The 25,001-nt window shown below is 35.3% G+C and overlaps 1 protein-coding gene across 2 annotated transcripts in view; it reads left to right on the top strand.

Moving 5' to 3' along the window:
- The window catches only part of asap2a (ArfGAP with SH3 domain, ankyrin repeat and PH domain 2a), a 126,223-nt gene that overhangs the window by 97,296 nt on the left and 3,926 nt on the right, over positions 1 to 25,001 (top strand). Inside the window, exons 15-27 of one of the 2 annotated variants that reach the window (XM_056476370.1) lie at positions 925 to 1,058; positions 3,777 to 3,871; positions 4,199 to 4,388; positions 5,990 to 6,075; positions 6,301 to 6,416; positions 9,388 to 9,455; positions 9,529 to 9,636; positions 12,489 to 12,717; positions 16,476 to 16,622; positions 19,552 to 19,672; positions 22,438 to 22,496; positions 22,620 to 22,699; positions 23,307 to 23,420. In XM_056476370.1, the coding sequence (XP_056332345.1) occupies positions 925 to 1,058; positions 3,777 to 3,871; positions 4,199 to 4,388; positions 5,990 to 6,075; positions 6,301 to 6,416; positions 9,388 to 9,455; positions 9,529 to 9,636; positions 12,489 to 12,717; positions 16,476 to 16,622; positions 19,552 to 19,672; positions 22,438 to 22,496; positions 22,620 to 22,699; positions 23,307 to 23,420 (1,547 nt within the window). Of the gene's footprint in view, positions 1 to 924; positions 1,059 to 3,776; positions 3,872 to 4,198; positions 4,389 to 5,989; positions 6,076 to 6,300; positions 6,417 to 9,387; positions 9,456 to 9,528; positions 9,637 to 12,488; positions 12,718 to 16,475; positions 16,623 to 19,551; positions 19,673 to 22,437; positions 22,524 to 22,619; positions 22,700 to 23,306; positions 23,421 to 25,001 lie in introns of both variants that reach the window. The other variant, XM_056476369.1, reaches the window with a different exon arrangement.

The raw sequence follows: 25,001 nt of genomic DNA, 5'->3' as shown, positions 1-25,001 counted from the left end.
AACGACAACAACAACAATAATAAATATTATTATTATTATTAAATAATTAAGTATATTATTATACAATTATTAATAGATAATTTAGTACTTTATTAACAATAATAATAATAACAACAACAACAAAAACAACAAAAATAATTTAAAAAAATTATAATAATAAGCATTAAAGCAAATGCTGCTGAAAACTATTTAATATTCCATTTACCAATTGAAAGATTTAACAAAACAAATAATAATAATAATAATAATAATAATAATAATAATAATAATATTACTTTAATAAATATAGCATAAAACAATAAAGGTGGCAGTTGCTGTTTATTAACATTTATGTAATACAACAATAAATTGTAAATGTATATATATTTTTTTATTTTTACAAATGTTATCAATAATAATAATTATTATTATTATAACAGAAATTTAAAAGATGATTGCAACCAAAATTTCAATAATAATGTTATTGTTATTATGTTTATTAGTATTTATTATTATTATTAATATTATTATTATTATTAATATTATAATGAGATAAAGTTGTTTTATTATAATTTTTTATATTCTATTATTGTTATTATTATTACATAATTGCATTAATACTAAATATTACAATATAATTATTATAACATAACACTTATTATAATATCAAAACTATTGGTTTAATTCTTTAATTTCACTACCATTTTATTATTGTTACATTTTAAGCCAGTTCTCTTGGATCAAGAAAGGTTATAAGCTAGATGGAGGTTTTGGAGCACATGTGTTAACTGCTTGCATTTTGCATAACTGATCACAAACTCGTTCGCCATTCATGTGAATGAGGACAAGCTGTTTAATCTTTTAAGCTTCATTTGCATGTTACACATTCATGATTGACGGCCTCTTTGAAAAGTTTAAAGCATGTTTTTTCCCTCTCATTCCCAGGCCCCACGTGGCTCTCCACCAACCTGGGCATCCTGACCTGCATCGAGTGTTCGGGGATCCACAGAGAGCTGGGCGTCCATTACTCCCGAATCCAGTCCCTCACACTCGACGTCCTCAGCACCTCTGAGCTCTTGGTTTGTGTTTGAGCTACAGCACAAATATTGAGTTTATTTATCTGCTTCAGCATGCTTGAAATTTTTATAGGGTTCGCTTAAATCACTCGGGCTCTTTGGGAGTCATTCCACATGCACGATTTCAGCCCAAAGCATATTTAGGCCAGCAATTTAGGATCATTAAAGCAATTACAGAAGAACTGCTGAACTGTTCGCCACAGTGAGAAAGGCTTGTGTCTCTGATTGAGTGCCAAGATACATTGTTAGGCTGATTGAGATATTATGAAGTAGCAAAACAGATCAAATAGAGCCTGAATAAATGAGTTAAGGCAAGACGCTTCAAACGGAAAAATAAATACATTTACGGGTCTGTTATTTTGAGATTTTTCATTTTTAGCACACAAATCTGAACATTGGATGAAATCAGGTTAAAAAATGAGATTAGATTAGATTCAACTTTATTGTCATTACACATGTACAAGTACAAGGCAACAAAATGCAGTTTAGATCTAACCAGCAGTGCAATAGCAGCAAGTGCAGGATATACGTATAAGTTATGAAGTGCAATAATAGAAAAGCTATGATGATATTTACAGATGGATGTAATATGAACATTATATACAGGTTGTATTAACTATGAACATAGATTTACAATAGATGAATATGTGTGCAGGTTGCTATTAAAAATCAGAGGCATGCAGATAGATGTAAACATAATTACAAATGTATATGTGCAGTGGGTATGTACAATTCAAGATGAATTAGTGCAATGTAGTGCGATGAATATGTGCAATTTTAGTTGTGCAAATATTAAATAATAAATAGTGCAGTGTTTATGGGGAGTGTAAGTTATGAGGAGAGTGTGGGGGTGTATGAGGGAGGAAAAAGAGTCAGTGGAGGAAGGAGCAGAGAAAACAGTCTGTGAGCAGGCTGAGAGAAGTCCTTAAGAATACTGAGTGCTTGGCGCAGACAGTGTTTTTTCTGGATGTCCTTAATGGCTTCAAGTAGGGTCCCTGTCATGCGTTGGGCAGTTTCCACCACCCGTTGCAGTACCTTACGCTCAGCAAAAGAGTAGCTTCCATACCAGTCTGTGACGCATTTAATAATGGTTTCATTTTTTTCACCTATTATTAACACCTTCATAATTTAGAAAACAATTCTAAATAAAAATTAAATGATAAAAATTGAAGAATAAATGTATTACATAATAAGCCAAATTATGTATTAACATATCTCTAAATAAAAGATACTGGTGTTTTTTGTTTGTTTGCTTGTTACGATTACAATTTCAAGTGTTCCTTTTAAGGAACTTTATTTTAATTAGTGTTAGTAGATTTTAGTTGTGAGGCATTTTAATGTATATATTTCTCCTGCACTGAGCCATAAATCTTCACCAAATTTCATGTATATTTCATGTTTTATCTACAGTGCATCCGGCAAGTATTCACAGCGCTTTACTTTTTACTAAATTGTTTGTTACACCCTTATTCCAAAATGGATTAAATTAATTTATTTCTTCAAAATTCTACACACAATACCTCATAATGGCAATTGTTGCAAATTTATTGTTTGCTCAATACTTTGTTGATGCACCTTTGGCAGCAATTACAGCCTCAAGTCTTTTTGAATATGATGCCAGAAGCTCAGCACACCTGTCTTTGGGAATTTTTGCCCATTCCTCTTTGCAGTACCTCTCAAGCTCTATCAGGTTGGATAGGAAGGGACGGTGTACAGCCATTTTCAGATCTCTCCAGAGATGTTCAATAGGATTTAGGATTGGGCTCTGGCTAAGCCACTCAAGGACATTCACCGAGTTGCTGTGAAGCCTCTCCATTGATATTTTGGCGGTGTACTTTGGCTCATTGTCCTGCTGGAAGATGAACCGTTGCCCCAGTCTGAGGTCAAGAGCACTCTGAAGCAGGTTTTCATTCTGGATGTCTCTGAACATTGCTGCATTCATTGTTCCCTTTATCCTGATTAGTCTCCCAGTTCCTGCTGCTGGAAAAACCTCCCCACAGCATGATGGTGCCACCATCATGCTTCACTGTAGGGATGGCATTAGCCTGGTGATGAGCGGTGCCTGGTTTTCTCCAAATGTAACGCCCGGCATTCACTCCAAAGAGTTAAATTTTAGTCTCATCAGAGCAGAGAATTTTGTTTCTTTTGGTCTGAGAGTCCTTCAGATGCCTTTTGGCCAATTCCAGGCGGGGAGGTTGGGCCACTCTACCATACAGGCCTGATTGGTGGATGGCTGCACAGATACTTGTCCTGTAAGGTTCTCCTCTCTCCACAGAAGAACGCTGGAGATCAGACAGAGTGACCATTGGGTTATTGATCACTTCCTTGACTAAGGCCCATCTCCCCCAATCATTCAGCTAAGATGCATTTGTTTATACAAATAATTTGGCTGATTATATAAAAAAATATTCTACTTTTTTTTTTTATTCTGCATTTTTAATAGGGATATGTGGAGGAAAAAAGACTTACAATCCATTGTTCAAATATTAAGCAAATTAGCTCACATTTAGTAAAATAATACCTAAACGTAACATGTTAGAAAATGTGTCATACAAAAATGTTTGGAACTCTTCATCTAACCAATCAACTTTGGAAAAATGATAACAATTAGTTATTTTCTCTCTCTTATTCACCTTCAGTGTCTTCACATTGTTTAAATACAGTTAGTTGTGTGTCACTCTTGATTTCAAGGATGTGTTTTGTGTGTCGTGTGATGTTTAGCTGGCCAAGAACGTGGGGAATGCTGGCTTTAATGAGATCATGGAGGCTTGTCTGACGGCAGAAGATGTGATCAAACCAAATCCAGCCAGTGACATGTAAGCTGAAGATTGTCTGCGAATTTCACATTTCTCTATCAAATTACAAACTAATTCAACCAGTTTTGGGAGGCTTACCTTTTGTTTGTGTGGTGCACTGTAATGGATTTGTGTTTAGCTTTTAAAAAAATCACATTATTTTTGCATGAGAAGCCATTGATGGAAATGACAAATTTTGAATAAAAGGGTGAGGTGCCTGAGGTGGTTTTGGACTTGATATTGTTTGTGCTTAAACAGCAACATTACATAAAAATTCAACTGAAGTAAAAAAATAATAATAATGAAATCATAATCAAGCACCCTTTTAAATTTCCTTGAATTACACAGGCAGGCAAGGAAGGACTTCATTATGGCAAAGTACACAGAGAAACGCTTCGCTCGAAAGAAGTGTCCAGATGCGCTGTCGAAGCTGCACACCCTCTGTGACGCTGTGAAGGCCCGAGACATTTTCTCCCTCATCCAAGTCTATGCTGAAGGAGTGGATCTGATGGAGCCCATTCCTTTGGCCAATGGACATGTGAGTGTTACCATCACACCTCTCACCAGATTATATTACATCCTCACAACTTTAACTTCAGTTCAACTTCAGTTGGCCAAAGTAAAAGGTAAAAAAGAGAAAAGAGGGGAGAGGAAGGAAAAAAGGAATAATGATAGTAATACAAATAACTAGAACCAAAAATCCTCACACATTATTTGCAATTAACAAATGCAAACATTTACAATAATAATCATTAGTTTCAGTTAATTTATAAATAAAATTTAAATAACTGTAAAAATGTATTATTATATTATATTATATTATATTATATTATATTATATTATATTATATTATATTATATTATATTATATTATATTATATTATATACAACAGTTCTGTCTGGTTCTTGAATCTGATTGGCTGATAGCCGTGCGATATTCTGCCAGTAACAGCACTCATCCTGCCTCTACCCTCGGTGGCCATTAGCATTTCATTGAGCAAACCAAAGATGGTTGACGTTGTTCAACCACAAGATGGCGACAGGACTGCATAATAAGCCCTTACAGGAGAGGAAAAGCCCAGCGTAATTTTAAACTACAGCTGATCAAATCATTATAAAACTGGTTAGTGGCTTTCTAAGTCGATCCCTCTCTCTGTATGTTGTAGTACTGTATTTGTAGTAATTGTAGTATGTTGAGTGTAAGATGAGACTCATCTTAAAATCGAGGATAGCCATATGTTTCTCATGAGTCTTCTGTTTTTACTACTGCAGACTAGTTCAGAAAGACAGAAGAAATGCCAACATGTGTTTAGTGTTTTTCTATATCACAAACACAACAGTAATCTGGTAGTGTTGGCGTTTCTTTGGCCTTTTCGGGGTTAATTATTGTGATTTCCTGATTACAACAGAAATACTGGAAAATCTCTGTAGACTGAAGGCATTTTATGCTGTTCAGCCTTATAATCTTAAAATGTCAGCAAAATCACCTGTTTTGTCATCACTTTAGACATTACGCTAAAGAATCATTCAAATAACTTTAAAGTGACGTTAGTGAATGAGCAGCGGTTTCTGCTGTTCTGACGTCAGCTGCAGATGGGAATGAATGGCGGAAGACAGTAGTGTCTCATACAAAAAGGTTTTAAGACTCTCCGTCTTTGATTTTCGTTTTTTTATATACACCAATATGCTGGTGAATTGTTGTAAATATGCAATGTCACACTCATAGCAGTGCGATGTGGCTGTATATCGTCACTGGTGGGACAAAACGCACACCTCCCACCAGTGACGATATACAGCCACATCACACTGCTACTCGTGTGATATTGCTCATATATTATATTATATTATATTATATTATATTATATTATATTATATTATATTATATTATATTATATTATATTATATTATATTATATTATAATTTTGATAATTGTGTTGACTTTTATAACTAATATCATACATGTATTTCAAATTAATTAATAATATTTCTTTTAAAATAATTATTTACAACTAATAAAAATAAAATATTATTTGAATAAAAATCATTAATTACTGGATGTAACCTAATGTACTGGTTTCAAATAAAACTTTATAACTTAAAAATAAGTTAGTTTTGTTTTGTTTTTGTTTGGCTGCGGCAGGAACAAGGTGAGACAGCTCTTCATCTGGCCGTGAGACTGGTGGACAGAACCTCCCTTCACATCATCGACTTCCTCACCCAAAACAGGCAAGAGCCAGACACACCCGAAAACACCTTTTCCAGAATCTGCTGAGCGAGTGCTGACCGATGCTGTCCCACAAACTCAATCCGAATCAACGGCTTTTATGTCCTCGTTTGACCACAGCTATTTAAAAGTGCTGCTCCTGAAGGTTAAACAGGCTGTGGCTGGAACGGAAAATTGAGATTGAATGTTGTCTAAACAGGCAAAATTGTGTGCGTTTCTCTCCGCAGTTTAAACCTGGATAAGCAAACGGCTAAAGGAAGCACAGCTCTGCATTACTGCTGCCTGACGGACAACAGCGAGTGTCTCAAACTGCTGCTCAGAGGAAAAGCCTCCATAGATATCGGTATGCAGCAAATCATGTAGTTTCTGTCCAAAACGGACGTTTGGGTGCGACGTACTGAAGGATTCCCAAAAGGCTTGTTTTGTCTGGTGATTTCTTTATTTTCAGAATGTTTTCAGATGATCTTCTTGTTTTTTCTTCAGCTTGATTTGAGAGGGTTTGTTGTTCCTGAGTAGGGTTGCACCAGCTGATCGTAAGTTCTTTCTTAAACTGGACCGTAAAGTCCATACTAGGGGATTAGTAACTTCTAGCAAGTTTGTAACTAAATTTTTTCTCACTTCGATTGCACCACATGTTTTTAGGGCAAACATTAGTTAGTAGAACATAAGCTCTCCGTAAAGTCATGCGTAGTCGCCTTGAATGACGTAATATCCAATAAAAAGCATTCAAATAGTTAAACTGCTTTAAAATTCTGCAACTAATCCATCTATATATGACTGTCCTATGAAATGAAATTATAAATTACATTTTAGAGCACATTAAATTACAGTCAGTCACTGATAGCATACGATGCACACATCTGCATCGCTAAACGTGAATGGACCGTGAATTTTTTATATCCTACTCATGAAAGAGAAAAGAGCAGAAAAAAACTCAGTCGTGAAGAAATTCTCGTTTTAATTGATGGATACAATCAACACTAAACACTTAAGAAATTATATAAGTAGAGGGAGATCATTTTTCATTATGATCGCGAGCTCCTCAATTAAGCCGTAATATGTGGTTGGATCGTAGCGTAGGAAGTTCAGCGGTGCAACACAAAAATATTTAGTAGTGTGCAAGTTGTAACTTAGTGTCGCTTTAAGTCACATCTAAGCTACGTTTTAACCTACGCACTGCTTGTGCAACTGGCCCCTGTTGTTGAACCTATATAAATGGAAAAGTAATGTTCATTTAGTGTCCTTCAAGTCATCCAAGATGTTGGTGGCTTTTATTCTGGGATAGTTCACCCAAAACATCTAACTTTCCACACTATTTACTAATCCTCAAGTTTTTTTTTTTACATTATTGTATTATTATTCAATCAAAAAAATACTATGGAAGTTGATGAGTTTTACCACATTATTTACTTATCCTTAATTTTTTTATTTAGATATATTATTTTATAATTATTCAAATAATGTTTGAAAAAAGCAGTCATTGACCTCCCTAGTACAAACAAAATATATATGGTTACTATGGTATACTATCATTTTTTTCTGTCCAACATTCTTCAATATATCTTCCTTTGTGTTCAACAGAAGAAAAAAAGGTTTGTAACGTGGAGGATGAGTAAATGAAAAAAATTCTAGTTTTTTGGGGAACAATCTCTTTAAAGAAGTTTTTTGCTGAGTCAGTGATTTTTGGTGATCCATTAAAACACAACTATTATAAAAACAACCCATGTCAACCTTCAAAAAACAAAACTAAATTATAAACAGTGTTAAGTGTATTACTTATTTATTCTCTGTGCTTTTATGATATTGATATGGCACTAACGTCATGGGGGAAAAATAAAGACAAACGAAACTGACATAAACAAGCATAAACAAATAAAAACACAGTTATAGGCTACTTACTTTAGTTTCTGTGCAGCTGCTTTAAACCATAAGAATAGTGGACAGATGGTCCATAACGGAAATTGGGTATTCGCATTATATATTTTTTCTCTTTTATTTATACAAATGAAATGAATCCATAAATAAATCATAGTTCATAATCTCACACATCCTCTGTCAGGTATAAAGCAGCAGCATCAGCTCATTACTGATGACTTAGGCCAGACAGAATCTGACAGACAGAATTTTGTAAAAATCTGCAGATTTATGCGGAATTATTTTGGGGAGTATTGAAACTAAAAACGTGATATATGAGATAAGAAATAATACCCCTTTAATTTAATTTTATTTAATGTTTACAATGCAAATCCAGTAAATAGATCCACTTATTTGGTAAACAAAGCAAGTCTTTCATATACAGTTGGAGTCATAATTATTAGCCCTCCTGAATTATTAGCCCGCCTGTTTATTTCCCCAATTTCTGTTTAACGGAAAGAAGATTTTTTTCAACACTTGTATAAACATAATAGCTTTAATAACTCATCTCTAATAACTGATTTATTTTATCTTTGTCATGATGACAGTAAACAATATTTGACTAGATATTTTTCAAGACACTTCTATACAGCTTAAAGTGACATTTAAAGGCTTAACTAGGTTGATTAGGTTAACTAGGCAGCTTAGGTTAATTAGGCAAGTTATTGTAAAAATTATAGTTTGTTCTGTAGACTATCGAAAAAAAAATAGCTTAAAGGGGTTAATAATTTTGACCTTAAAATGATCTTTAAAGAATTAAAACCTGCTTTTATTCTAGCCGAAATAAAACAAATAAGACTTTCTCCAGAAGAAAAAATATTATCAGACATACTGTGAAAATGTCCTTGCTTCAACTGTATATCTACTAAAAGACAAAATATTACTTCACAAACTGTGTTGTAAAGAAATCATAAACATATTTTCATATTAGTCAATAATATTACTAAAATTAATTTTAAAACCGAATAAATATAAATTTACACTAGTAAATAAATAGACTCAATGATGGGCTAAAAATCTGTGCATTTCTATGGACGCAGATTCCGCTTGGGCCTACTGATGACTATATGCTAACCATTATGGTTTCAGCTAAAAATTTTATTTAAAAAATCCATCTTATATGGGTGAAGTCCGATTAAATCATCACCATATTTTCACTTTCACTTTAGCAGTGTTCCCCAAACAATGGGAAGAACAAATAAGTGCAATGTGTCCGAGTGTGTGTGTGTGTGTGGGTGTGAATCTGTGCCAGGGAATCTCCTCTCCATTATCTCTGCCAGTGTCTTCTGTGAGCAAGCTGTCTGGATCTTTGTTCATCTAGCCAAGAGTACAGAATGTCCTGGGACGTCCTCGTTCATTATTAAATGCATCAAACCTGTGTTTGTTTGTGTGTGTTTAAGCTAATGAAGCTGGGGAGACCCCGCTGGACATCGCTAGGCGACTCAAACATCTGCAGTGTGAGGAACTGGTGAGCTATTTTGCTCTTGTAGTTTAATACGAGATGAATGAGCTCTGGGTTTATGATGTCTGTGTGTTTTTAGCTGAACCAGGCGCTTGCGGGGAAGTTCAATGCTCATGTGCATGTGGAGTACGAGTGGAGACTTCAGCATGAAGACCTGGATGAGAGTGATGAAGATCTGGATGAGAAGGTGAGGAACGATTCAATTCTTACATTGGATTTTGGCTTATGACTAGTGGGTCGTACACACACACACACACACAACTGAACAGAAATGACAAAAAAAGAGATCCCTTTTTTTGGCTGTTAAGTAAATGCTTTTATATTGTTTTATTCTATAAAGGAGAGATGCCCAAAGTTGGCTCACTGTAACCTTTGATTTTGCCCACCATACCATCTGAGGAGAGTGAGAAGGATAGAGTGGGGTAGGGCGAGTGGGGCATGGGGGTCATTTCTAAATTGACGTAACTTTTTTTGTTTGTTTTATTGCTGAGCTACAAAAAGCAAACTGAAATGAAATGTTTCAATGAAATGTTGTAAATAAAATAAAATGAACTTGGTATTTTAAAATGTAAACGATAGATCAGTCTCTCGACAGATGACATCAGTGAGCAAATCAAGGCAAAAACTAGTCTAACCCTATTCTGTTATAAATGAGATTTTGTATTTACTGTAATAAGTTCATTATTAAATGTTAAAGAATTATGCTGTATTAGTTCATATAAAGCAATGTTTTACAGTTATTTTTGTATATTATTAAATAAGTTAGAAAATTACAGATGGCAGCTATATTTACCTTCGGCCCACTAGCCTCAATATAGTTTGGCTTTTAGTCCTTCGTAGGAAAATGTTGGGCACCCGTGCTATAAAGCTATGATATTTCAGACGAAAAAAATATTGTCATTTAGGGCTTTTATGTTCTGAAAATGACAGTTAGTCTGAAAAACAACTGTTTTTAATTGCTGTTATTGAAAATTATGGTTATTCCACCAGTTATTGATTTCTTAGCTCATCTGATTTGAAAAGTCATTTTGTCAAAACATGTATATAAGCTAGTCTGAAAAATGGCACATTTTAGAGTGAAAAAACTAAATAACTGCATTTTTTTATTTCAAATGTGGAAGAAAATGTCTTTGTTATTCTTGATTTATGATTTGCAGGTAAACAGATTATAAAGCATTCAACTGTAAATCATAAATCCAGAGAAACTGATCATTTGCAAATGGTCTCCTAATGTTTTCCATAGTTGAATATTTGTGTGTAGAATGTTTTGTACAGTGCATCCGGAAAAGTATTCATAGTGCTTCACTTTTTCCACATTTTATATGTTACAACCTCATTCCAAAATGGATTAAATTAATTTATTTCCTCAAAATTCTACACACAATACCCCATAATGACAATGTAAAAAAGAATTTTTAAAATTGTTGCAAATTTATAAAAAATTTATTAAAAATCCTGTCTCAGAGATCTACAGACAATTCCTTTGTCTTCATGCTTGGTTTGTGCTTTGACATGCACTGTCAACCCTGAGACCTTATATAGACAGGTATATGCCTATTCAAATCATGTCCAGTCAACTGAATTTACCACAGGTGAACTCCAATTAAGCTGCTGAAACATCTCAAGAACGATCAGTTGAAACAGAATGTACCTGAACTCAGTTTAGAACTTCACGGCAAAGGCTGTGAATATTTATGTACATGTGATTTTTCAGGTTTTTTATTTTTAATAAATTTGCAACAATTACAAAAACATTTTTTTTTTTTACATTGTCATTATGTGGGGTGTTGTGTTTAATTTTGAGGAAATAAATGAGTTTAATCCATTTTGGAAAAAGGCTGTATCATTAAGAAATCTGGAAAAAGTAAAGCGCTATGAATACTTTCCGGATGCACTGTAATACATAAAATTTTATTTAATATAAAATAACTTAAATATAAATATTAAGCCTACATTAAAATGCTATTGCAGCACATTAAATGCATACATATAGTAAAGTCAACTTAAACAGTGTTTTTGCCATTTTAGCTAAAGGAAAACAAGATTTAAAAGAATTATATTTTATTGTTCATTGTAATTTGGGTTCAGTTGCACTTTCATACATAGTAAGAAACTGCATATATTTTATTTTTTACTGAAAAATATACTGAAATATCTGAAAAATTCACACAGATAAACATAAAATGTGTCCTTTGAAATGTAATTATATCAAAATATAAATGTATTAATTTAAATAAAATTAAAAACAACTATTTCTATATTTTCAAACAGTTCATTCAATAATCATATAAAAGGTGGATTATAATTACGAACATAATTTAAAATGCAGCTTCATTTTTACGTTTTTGCAAAAGGTTGTGGTTATTGTGAATATTCATTGTGGTCATTTTCTATATACAAATGCATTTTTAATATAACAAATAAATACAAAATAAAAAAATATTATTTCTCCTTTATACTTTACACACAGTGCTCAGCATAATTGAGTACTCCCCATTTTGAAAATTAATATTTGTATCCATTTCTCAGTGAATATAGGCAATGTATTTTGGTGCATTTAAACAAAACAGATTTATTAAACAGATATATTTATTAAAATAATATTTTAGTCACCGAACATATTTAGAAATTGAAAGACAAATTAAATTCAAGCAAAATATTGCAAAAAATATTACAACCTACAAAATTTCAACTAAATTTTTCGCTTTTTTTGCTTCTCATGTTTCCTCTTTTTTTTAAATTTGTATTTAATATTTTTCTCTAACATGTAAATTTGGGTGTACTAGTTTTCAGACTGTTATCAAAAGTTATTTTGTTAGATTAGCTCCAGATTTGGCTTTAGTACTGACTAATCTAATGTATATGCACAAATATAATATTGTATAGCTTCCTATTAAAAATATGAATTTAAAAGTGATATTTGTGAGGGGTGTACTTGTATATGCTCAGCACTGTATTGTATTAATATATGTTTAATATGTTGAGTAATAAAATTAATAATTATGATATGATATGATGTCCTGTAATGTTTGTGTGTAGTCGAGTCCTCACCGGCGGGACGAGCGGCCTATCAGCTGCTACACACCGGGCAGTAACTCCCTTCAGCTGAGTCCAGCCAGCCTGAGCCGAGACGCTCGGGACCTGGTCAAAGACAAGCAGCGCTTTGTGCCAAACCTGGTCAACAACGAGACCTACGGAACCATCATTAACACCAGTTCACCCGTCAGCCTGTCCTCTTCTGCTCCACCTCTACCACCCCGAAACCTGGGTACTGTACTTACACATGCATCATAAAGGGAAACTATGAGAAAGAATTAATACTTTATACAAATAACACAAAGAAAACAAGAACTTTTTGTTGAAGCTACACAACAAAACAATTATAAGATCATTTCTATAACTATAGTGTTACTATATTATTATTATTATTATTATTATTATTATTATTATTATGTAATCGTTATAATTATTTTGTAAGAAATGAGACCTTATTGTGAAGTAAAACTAGAATGAATGATATTTTAACTAGTTTTAAATGTTATTAAATGATTTTTTTATGAATTAATGTGATTAATACTACGCTCAAAAATATTTTTTGCTTCTTGTTCAAACTACTTATTTAAAATGAGCTGAAACAACACAATTTTTGCATTTTTTGGGGGGCACGACTTAATTTTTTATGTTCAGTCTACTTAAAATTGTAAAAACAATTATGTTAAATCAAATTGATTGTGTGGAACTCAGTATTTTATATAGTGTATAATTATAGGCAATCACTACACAAAACTATATATCAATTCTCCAGAATGTTTCAACTCCTTGATTGTGATATTTAACTAATAGTTTAGTTACCATAATGATAATAATAATAACAATAATAATAATAATAATAATGATAACAACAACAACAACAACAACAACAATAATAATAATAATAATAATAATAATAATAACAATTAAAAAGTCAATGTACACAATACAACATTGTGGCTTTATTTTAATGTTGCTTGCATATAAATCATAGTTATTATATGCAAGCAATATTTAAATAAAGCCACACTGCTATCATGCATACATTTTATTATTATTATTGCTATTATTTTTCAAGTATGAAGTACAACCACTTTTCAAAAAACATTTTCATGTATGTAGATGAGACAAAACTATAATATAACTAAAATATAGATAAAATGTCCTGTATGCGTTTAAAAATAACAAATAAAATCATTAAAGGATCCACTTTATTAGTCAGTTATGGTTATGAACTAAATGTTCTGCTTACAGAAACCAGCTAATGATGTTGTCAAACGGGGCTAAAGTCAGCAGTGCTGTTTAAGAAGCCTTTCTGCTTGACATTCAGGCCACAGCAGGCTGCTGTATTTTTAGCCTCACAGATGTCAGATTCTCTCAGAAAGCCAGAACTCTCATTTGACCTGTTCTTGAATCTTCAATTCATGAAGATGCTGCTGACCTACATGAGCTCTCACAAACTCTGCCAGGAGCTCCAGTGCTTGACTTGATTTATCAACATTTAGAGGGCACGCCTGAAATACAATAACTCCTGCAATGCAATTACTCTATTTTCCTCTGTTTTAACTGTACTACTGACAGATGCTTTAGCAATAAACAGACATAAAACGGCACATTGTGAAGTTCACAAAGCTCCAGACCATTAGTTCTACAGATAGAGCCACCAACAAATGATTTGGTAGAACTTCACATGTAATATTAAGACTGATATTACAAGGTTTGTCTCTGACAGATGCCGTTTTTCTTTTATTTTCATTAACAAATCACTACCACTTGCAAAAACTGTAACAATCAACATCTTATCCATTAGATGATCATGATACACTCACCACAGTAATTGTGCTTGAGAACTGGAGCTCTGGATCTGTGTTTTCCACATTTTGTTATGTTGGAATAATGCAGTTACTTCACATTTTCTTTCAACAATTTGTAATGTTGCAATAATTCTTTATTCCAAAATGGATTCTTTTCCCCAAAAGTCTACAAACAATACCGCATAATGACAATGTGAAAGAAGTTTGTTTGAAGTCTTTGCAAATTTTGGAGCTCTTTCGGAGTGACCATGTGTTCTTGGTCACCTTCCTGACTAAGGATCTTCTCCTTGATCATTCTGTTTGGCTGGACAGCCCACTCAAGGCCTGGTGGTTCCAAATTTCTTCCATTTATGGATGATGGAGTTCACAGAGCTCACTGGGACCTTCAGTGCTGCAGACCTTCAATGCTGTACTCTTCCCCTGATCTGTGCCTCAATACAATCCTGTCTCAGAGATCTACAGATAATTCCTTGGACTCAATGGCTTGATTAGTGTTGTGACGTCCACTGTTAAAGGAACACTCATTTTACAAGTCCCCTAAACTTAAACAGTTTTTCTATTTTTGAATCCATTCAGCTGTTATTGGGTCTGACTGGAGCACTTATAGCTTAGCTTAGCATAGATAATTGATTTGGATTAGACCGCTAGCATTCATTCATTCATTTTCTTTTCGGCTTAGTCACCTTTCTAATCAGGGGTTGCCACAGCGGAATGAACCGCCAACTTTTTCAGCCTATGTTTTATGCAGCGGATGCCCTTCCAGCCACAACCCAACACTGGGAAACACCCACACACCCTTGCATTTACACACATACAATTTAGCTTATTCAGTTCTCCTGTACCGCATGTCTTTGGGTTGTGGGGGAAACCGGAGCACCTGGAGGATACCCACAGGAACACGGGGACAACATGCAAACTCCACACAGAAATGCCAACTGACCATGCCGGGGCTCGAACCAGCGACTTTCTTGCTGTGAGGTGATCATGCTAACCACAACGCCACTATGATGCACGACCGTTAGCATCTTGCTTTTTTATTTTATTATAGTTTTATTACAGTAATATTATTTATTTATTTATTTAGTTTGACTCTTCAGTACTTATATTGTGTACTAAGAATGACGCACAATGAAAGTTGCTATTTTTCAGGTTGATATGGCTAGGAATAATGAAGGAACTTTGGCTCTGCAGCAGGCGCAATGATATTACTCACCTAACAAGGGACTATTTTCAGGAACTGTGTAATAGTTCCTAGCCATATCAGCCTGGAAAATAGCAACTTTTCATTATCTGTTGGCCTCAGTACACAATGTAACTAGAGAAAAGTCAAGCTTTAATTGGAAAAATTCTCAAAACTTTTTTGAATATTCTTTAAGATGCTAATGGTCTAATCCGATTCAATGATTATGCTAAGCTAAGCTAAAATGGCTCCTATCAGACTCAGAGGTCGACTGAATGGAATATAAAATGTTAAAACTCAACAGTTTATCTCTAGCTCATTGCAAAATGGGCCTATTTGAGCTTATATGAATGAGTGTGTGCCTTTCCAAATCATGTCCAGTCCACTGAATTTACCACAGCTAGACTTCAATCAAGTCCATCTCAAGGATGATCAGTGGAAACAGGAGCTACCTGAGCTGAATTTTGAGTGTGATGATCTGAATACTCATCTACATGAGATTTCTTATTTCTTATTGGTACATTAGCAAAGATTTCAAACAAGCTTCTTTCAGTAATGTCATTATATGTATTGTTTGTAGACTCTGGATGAAAATTATGAGGATAATCCATTTTGGAATAAGGCTGTTACAACCAAATGTGGAAGAAGTGAAGTGAATACTTTCCGGACATGCCTGAACTGCTGTTTTCTCTCTCCTCTGTCATTTTTATTGTGTTTATTTTGTTAGTGAGAAGAAACAGCACATGCATCTTCACTGTAAGTATAGTCAGGCCTTTAGCACAAGATGCTTTTCTCTCCATTTGAACAGAGTCTCTGGTTCAGACTTCACAATGAGCCGCATTCTTAAAGACACTAATGAAATTAGGAGCGTAATGGAGCTCTGCAAGGCTGGAGGAGATCCAGCTCCAAAAAAGAGTCTTAGCAAAGCTTTCTCATCCTCTAGTGAAACAAAAGTGCTGTCCTGTAGTCACTTTCTTAAAAGTCTCTCTTCTTCTCCCACAGTTCAGCCGTCTGCTCTTGCAGGACTGAGTCAAGGATCCCCCGGCTGGAAGCCTGGCTCTCTGGATCTGAGTGGCAGACAGAGATCCTCCTCTGACCCTCCAAACATGCATCCTCCAGCGCCTCCCTTACGGGTCACTTCCACCTCCCGTGAGTTGGCTGAACATCAATGAGTGGATCAACTTTTGCTCCACGCTGAGCTCTTTTATTTCCTGTTATGGTTTGTGTTAAGATTAGGTTGTTTTTTTGGTTAATCCACGGATTCTGCCGGGGATGTCATGACATCATTGGCGTCTCTATTCATGAATATTCATTAGGTTTTTTCTGCATTTAGACTACAGAACTGTCCATCTATATATTCAGAAGTGCATGCCAGGTAGCAGGGTTATGTTTGATACTTGATACTGGCTTATTTTCTGCTTTCTCAAACACTTTTAGGATGAGCCTGTATCTATTTTCCCATTGTTTGATGATTTAGTGCTTTGTCTGTGCTTAGATCTGTTTTTTTATTCTAGATTTTATTTCAAAGAACTGTTGAGGCATTAGTGATAGGTGAAACTAAGCTTTTCAAAGCTTTGAAACAATTGCTTGGAAAACAAAGCTTCGAAACTATTTGAACTAATTGGTTTGCAAAGGGATTTACTGTTTTGAAGCGTTATGTTGATGGTAAACGGAAATGAACGTTCTATAAAAACTAATGACGTAAACCTGTTTACTGAAATCCCGTGACCTTGCCAATTTGATATGCACTCCAAAACCAATGAATCCAAACCAAAGATTCGTAAGGGTTTTGAGGCATCATGAGGCTTTGTGTTTTCGAAATCTGCCATCATTATGAGGCGTTGATCCATTTGTGGAAGAATTGAAAATTCAGCCTGGTATCAATATTGTCAAACATATCTGAAAATATTACGTGGCTGGTGCTTTCATTTTTTTGGGTGTCTTGAACATGTTTAAAGAGCACCTATGATAAATCATCTTTTCAGGGTTCATACAGGCACAGCCTAACAAAAATCAAGGTCTTTGAAGACCTTTTCCCAGCACCTATTTTTATTTTCAAGACTGACATGCAACATATTGAACACCTGGAATGTATTCTCAGCTACCAATAAAAACATCGCTTAGGAATTTAGACAAATAAAAACCATTAATAATATCAGTATAATAATTAAATAATCATTTGTTTATAATTAATAATATAATAAATCTGCACTAAATGTGCTTGTGAAATGTTGATATTCTATAAATGCTAAAATAATAGTAAAAATACTATTACACTGCTAAAATAATGCACATTTTTGTAAATAATACTAATATTAGGTAAAAGTACAAAGTACTCTTTTAAAAAAAACTACTACTAGTACTAGTTTGAAAAACAAATCAGATTTTCATTATGGCCCTTTTTGGAGTGTAAACTTATTTGAATGGTTTAATTACTTAAATCACAAAGCTACGTATATAGGAATTTGCACATAGGAAGACATGGTCGTATGCACATAGCACATAGGAAGTATGGTCGATTTTTCCTTTCATGACAATTAATCCTTTTCAATAGCACTGACAAAACTACCACATACTCTATAAGGCCATAGAGACACTTTTTGTCCATTTGTTAAACAGTATTAATTAAAATATATGATGAAAAGATTTAAATTTAGCCTTTTATTTACACATTTTACACTATTTTTATTATTTGCTCATTCTTGTATTTACAATATGGCAAAACTGTTTCTTAAACAGCTGTACATCACATGGAAATTTTATTTTACACTTGATCTCAAACCGAAATAGCTTTACAAAAAAGACAAGTACACAGTCAGTAATAAAAGAATAAACAAATGACTTCGTTTTGGGCAACGCAGTGACGCAGTAGGTAGTGCTGTCACCTCACAGCAAGAAGGTCGCTGGTTTGAGCCTCGGCTGGGTCAGTTGGAATTTCAGTGTGGAGTTTGCATGTTCTCCCTGCGTTCATGTGGGTTTCCTCCGGGTGCTCCAGTTTCTCCCACAGTCCAAAGACATGCGGTACAGGTGAATTGGGTAGGCTAAATTGTCCGTAGTGTATGTGTGTAAGTGTGAATGGATGTTTTCCAGAGATGGGTTGCAGCTGGAAGGGCATCCGCTGCGTAAAACATGTGCTGGATAAATTGGCGATTCATTCCACTGTGGCTACCCCGGATTAATAAAGGGACTAATCCGACAAGAAAATAAATGAATGAATGAATGAATGAATGAATGAGTAGTGCAGTTTCCCCACCCACCGAATTGATTGACAACATGTCTCCATAGTAACGCGTATAATCATATCAACAAGACAGGATGTGCGCAAAGCAAGTGGAATTAAAAGCTCTGTTCAGCACTCTGTGATCATCCATCATCAAATGTGATCAAGAATGAGTTTCACAAGTTTAAAACGTTTTTTAAAACTGTGTGTAATGAAATACAGCGATTTTTACCGTCTTTACTTTATAACCACAGCCACGTGTCAGCACAATTATAAAAGAAGACAATCTCGCTTTGTGGACATTAAATCAGCTTTATTTTGTACATTAACATAACGGATATCCATACAGCAGTGGAGATTAATGTGTACCTGTCACATTTGCCGTGCAAAAATAGTGCAAAGCTAAACGCATGCGCTGTGTGTTTCCGTGTGTGCTCGTGAACTTTGTAATGACATTGTGTGTGACTTGAATTAACTCTACAACAAATACATCAAATACTCATTTGGAAAGTTCTTACTGTAGTGTTTACGCGACATCTGCTTCCTTCATGTCTGTCACTGTGCTGTTTATCTGACGCAGCCGAGGCGGAGATTGAGGCACACTCTGACAGGCACGTGGTAACGGTGGGTGGGGAGAACTAGCATTAAAGGCACAGGCCACAAAAACAGCTACATAGTGTTCAGAGCAGAAAATCTCAACATTCTAAAAGGTATAATAAATAATCTGATGAGTGTTTTGAGCTGAAGCTGGCCAGACACATTCTGGAAACACAAAAGGTTTCTCTTAAATCTTGAAAAATAGGGTAAAGTTGGTGCTCTTTGGTGTAATGCTGATTATTGTTGATGCTCTCTCTGCAGTTCTAATGCCCAGCGGTGCTGCTCCTCCTCTGGCTAAAGCTACAGGTATGATGGAGACCATGAATATGCAACCTAAACCCGGACAGGGGCCTCCTGGACAGAACATCAACCGGGCTACAAGGTCAGAATACCCAATAACCCATGACCTCCACAAGCACACACACACTTATATACTCATGTCCTCTGACAGTCCTGCCCTACAGGACACCATTAAACTCATTATATCTGCAAATAGCTGCTGGTGAAAATTCTCTGCACAGTGTTTGTTGAGTCTGACTCCAGTAAAAGGTGAACGCAAAGGTGGAAATGGCCTGTTGGGAACTGCAGATTCACCAGCTCATTAATTCCTATTCAAGGCCTCATTCACGCACACAGTGCCAGAGGACCAGACAAGTAGGCCACTCGGATTACTAATGGGGTTACCCTGAATGACCCGAACACAAGACCCTGTTTCCACATTCTATTAACATGCAGTCTCATGGCCACTTGTGTTCAGATTTCATCAAGACCCTCTTATTTTGTCATGCTCTACATTACTTTTGCCGGAGCTCTCAGTGTGAAACTATTAAAAAGACTATAGTTGAACTTATCTGTGTGTCTGTGTACAGTGCAGCTAAGTATAAATATATTTGGTGCGTCCGAAATCACAGACCTCCCTATTATTTAGTATGTGAGCTAATTAGTGTGACAAGTGTCCAGGTGTCCTACTTATTCTGAAGTGCACATCCAATGGACACTTTATTATCCTGTGAGGCCACTGGAGAGAATTTATGAATGAGAGTGAAGCAACGTAATGGATTAGAGTAGGTCATGTGATAACGACAGCATGAGGGATGTAATACGTCCAAATTACAGTTCATTTCATGTACAGTTTATCTACTCGTATTCATACTGGATGGAATAGTCTTGAAGTAAACTTAGGCCCAATTCCAATTCTGTTTTTGTACCCATTCCCCTTCCCCTTGGCCCTTGAAACAAAGTGTGAAGGAGAAGGGCTAAATTTACCCCTAAGATATGGGACACCACTACAATACCTGCACACGTCATCAGATGTCATCGTGATCTCTTGCTTCATATGAGATCAGACGATGGCGACTGCTGTAGTTATTCCAGTTGCGTTATTTTTTGATATTTATCTTCAGGAAATCACTCAAGGCAACAATATCACGTTATGATAATGATATAATGTGGCAATAAGCTCGTAACTGTAGTGTGTATTTACACCATGGTCATATTTAGTGAAGTTTTCAAACTAATTTCGAGAGGAGCACGTGATATGATTGACCGCAGCTGGCCACTCATTTACATTCACTAGTTAGCCAATCAGATTAACCCCAACTCACTATAAGTAGCCTAGCTAGAACTACTCTCTTATCTTCGTTTTCCGAAGAAACCCCCCATCCACCCCTTCTCCTCCTTTTCTTCCTCTTACCACGGGGAGCTCTCGAGAACCACCTGATCTCGTACTCCCCGCATATGCTCTATGGACCAGGCGGGAGCCCTGGGCTCACCTATCTCCGAGCTCAGGGTTCTCTCCCGGGACAGCATGCCAAACCTGCTAACAGTTGTCAAACAATATCTAAGTGTGAACTCTTGAATCTATGTAAACACAAGAAAACAACATTAACATTATAGCAGACACTGTAAAAAGCTCATTCCCAGCCATTAGACTTTTCTGTTGTTGGACTGCTGTACAGGAGTGATTATTAGGGATTATAGATTTTAGACATTTTTTTTAAAGCATGATGGTAAAACATGAACGTGGTTATGAATGTATTAAAACATGTGTTTGTTTGTTGTAAAATTCATAATGACAAAAAAATGCTAATTTGTGGATCTCCTGACTTCCGGGTGCAGTTATTCTGCCGTTGTGGCTGGTGTATTCTGGAAATTTTTCGTACCCCTTGGTTTCGAGTGTGGTCCTGAAAAATCTCCATTTGAGGGGGTATCTAGCCCTTCCCCTTAGCCCTACGCTTTCAAGCTAAAGAAAATTGGGACACCCCTACCCCTTCACGTGATACCCTTCAAGGGGTAGGGGTAAGGGGTAAAATTCAGATTGTGCCTTAATATTTAAATGTAGTACATTGCTTTCAATGGGAGAAAGTACAGCATGTAGTGTAGCTCAATATGTTCTGCATTTTAAGTAAAACAGCCGATCGCCAATTGATGGAGTCATCACTTCACCATTAGAAGCTTCCATTGGCTTCTGAAACCTCACAGTATTTATTATGATGGCTTGAGAAAGCCAACATACTGTTATACTACATAAACTTGTTATTCTTTTGTCTTCTTCTTCTTAAGACTATTTTAGAAGCATGCAAATTCATACTAGATACATGCTCACCTATATAGTTATAACTGTTTCAAACGTCTTCAAATCTACTTCTGTTCTTTAAACTTTAAAACTACTTAACTTTCAGACGAGGCTTTCTCAAGTCATCATAAAGCTTGTCTAAGAGCTTTACTAGTTACATTTGGTTTGAAACTGACTTCATGACTGTTAAAAAGCCTTTAATATGAAGTATGAACATTGGTAATGTCAGTGAAATTTACAGTAGATAAACTACATGCACCTTGATACTGTCATGTGACCAACCAGTGTCAACTGATTTGATTGCTACCATTTAGGAATCCCCCTGCCAATTTAGCATTAGATGCTCACACTTCTGAATCTCTACAGAAGCAGCACTGGTCAGCCGAAAATTAGACTGCTTATTTCACATGTGTGCCAATAGTTTTCAGGATATTCTCAATCAAGTGAAGATGTCATTGGTCTTGAATGCCCAAAATAACCGCACAGAGACGTTGTAAACACAACCACTGAATGAACTTGGATTAGAGTCTTTGTGTCCAATCTTCACATCTCTTCTCTGGTGTTGGTTGCAGTGCGGACAAAAACTTCAGCAAAAGCACACTGATGCGCTCCGGATCCATCGAGAGACCAGGTAGATGTCAGAGAAACCATGTTAACTGTAAGTGGACTGTTCTAATTGAAGACCTGCGGGTGTTATTGAATTGAAAATGAAATGTTAACTGTGATGTTGTCGTGTTTTGTTGTTGTCGAACAGCTAAAGAAGTCCCAGGAGGCTCACAAAACACCACTGGTCCAACTCTGCCTGCGACTCACATGCCCAGGAAGACTTACCTGGTATGTTCAACAGAGGAAACTCTGCATATGTGAATACACACTCTTGAAAATGAAGGCTCTTTATTGGAATTGAAGGTTCCATGAAGAATATTTAACACCCTTCAAACATTTTCACTCCATAAAAGATCCTTTATAGCAGGAAAAAGATTCTTTATATTATTAAAATGTTTACAGATCACTGATGAAGTCTTTGTGGAACTAAAACAGTTCCCGTATGGCATCACAGCCAATATTGTTTCATTTTATAATATTTCCATGCATTAATATTTCAGTGTTCTTCATGAGTTCATGAAAAATACTGAACATTAATGCATCAAAATGTTCTCAAATGAAACATTGCACTAGAGTTGGCTGTTGAGACAACTTTCACCATGTGATTTCATTAAAGAAAACATTGTATATTAATAATAAAGGGTTATAACTGATTAGTGTGCAGTTTATTATTTATTGTAGAACAAAACATGTGTGAAAGGGTTAATAGTTGTCCATTTTAAACAGATTTACGGTCTGTATTTGTGCATGGAGAATATTTTAAAAAGCTGTACATCTGACTGTAACCCTAATGTACCGAAATGAAGTGTACTTTATGCTTTATTGTGTTTGACAGAAGCCGAAGCGTGTGAAGGCCATGTATAACTGTGTGGCCGATAACCCAGACGAGCTGACGTTCTCTGAGGGAGAGCTCATCGTGGTGGACGGAGAGGAGGACCAGGAGTGGTGGGTGAGTGAGCGAGCGAGCGCTACACACTTCAGCATATTTCCATCCCTATTATTGGCTGGCTGTTAATGCATAATCTGAATGAAGGCTGAATACAGAGCAGCTGCTTGTTTTCCAGCAAATGGCTTTGCTTTGCACCGGCTGTGTTTAGTCATTCACTCTCCACCGAGGCTCATCATGAATGAGCAACTCTCTGTGAGACTTCAGCACTGTTTATGTATCAATGTGTTCAGGCCGTTTCCACCTCGGTGCTGAATTTCCTTCTGTCTGATCTTGGGCTTTATTTGATGTGATAAAATGACCTAAAAAGCAATCCCTATAGATGGCAGTGGGTAAAATAAATAATTTAGAAAAGGTATTAAACCCTTTAGAGACTGTAGAAGTAGCTTTGAAAAGTGTGATCTCTCAGCATCATTCAGCTGGTGACCTGAATTTACCAGATTATGCCTCAATGTTTTGCTTCACATACATTAAGCGTCAAATAATTAGTTATTAGTAATATTATTACTTATTAATATTCTGTTAGTAGTTACTTAATCACATGTCATTCCAATCCCATGAAATCTTTGGGATTTCTCTAAAATATCCTCACTTGTGTTTGTATAATGGACAGATTTCCTCATCCTCCATATACAGAACATGGGCAGTGAGACATTCACAGTCCAGAAAGGACCCAAATTCCTTCCATGGGACTTCAGTGGTTCATCTATAATCATATGAAGCTCCAAGAACACTTTAAGTGCACAAAAACACCTACACTGAATTGTAACAATGAGTTTGTTCACCAGATTCTTCTCAGCATGTGCATTTACTACAACACAAAAGTGTTCTTGAAGCTTTCCATGACTACAGTTGAAGCATCAGTCACATGAATGGTTGACGATGTCTTTGGTTCCTTTTCTGTGCTTTGAACATCCTAGGAACCTCGTCGTCTGTGAAGGGTCAGAGAGCTCTTGGATTTCATCTCAAATATCTTAATTTGTTTTCCTAAAAGAACGTAACGATACCCTAATTAATAATATCACCTTCACTTTTGTGTACTGAACGGCAAACAATTGGAGGTTTTCTGCATAATTCAAGTAATGTATTGGTTGTTAGACTAAAATGAATATTATATACATATTTCACTGTATAGTTTTATTTAAATAGTAGCAGAATGTAACCAATATTTTATTTCTCTTAACCAAAGACAGACACGTTACACTATTTTATACTATATTATTAAATTTAATACTGTAAACTAAACTGTGAAAATGCAGCCTTTAATTTGAATGTAATATTTGCCATATTTGCTCCATTTTGCATTTTTTTAAATGATAATAATGATAATAATAATAATAATAATAAAGTAATCTGTCAAATTGTAACACAGTTTTATATATTTAGTAAGATTTGGTGCTTTGAGTGTTCATTTATAGATCCTGACCAGTATTGACCTTATTCTTCAACACAGAAGGGTGCGGGTTTTTGCGATTGTTTTAGAACTTCCGATTCAGCTGCCTGAGGACAAGTGTTTGCACGACAATACAAAGTAGAATAATATAATAAGAAAATATCAGTTTGCAACACCAAGCAGCAAATGAG

This window comes from Danio aesculapii, chromosome 17 (assembly GCF_903798145.1).
Source record: "Danio aesculapii chromosome 17, fDanAes4.1, whole genome shotgun sequence".
NCBI lineage: Eukaryota > Metazoa > Chordata > Actinopteri > Cypriniformes > Danionidae > Danio > Danio aesculapii.
The sequence above is the reverse complement of the archived record's forward strand: the minus strand, read 5'-3'. Positions and strand labels throughout refer to the sequence as shown.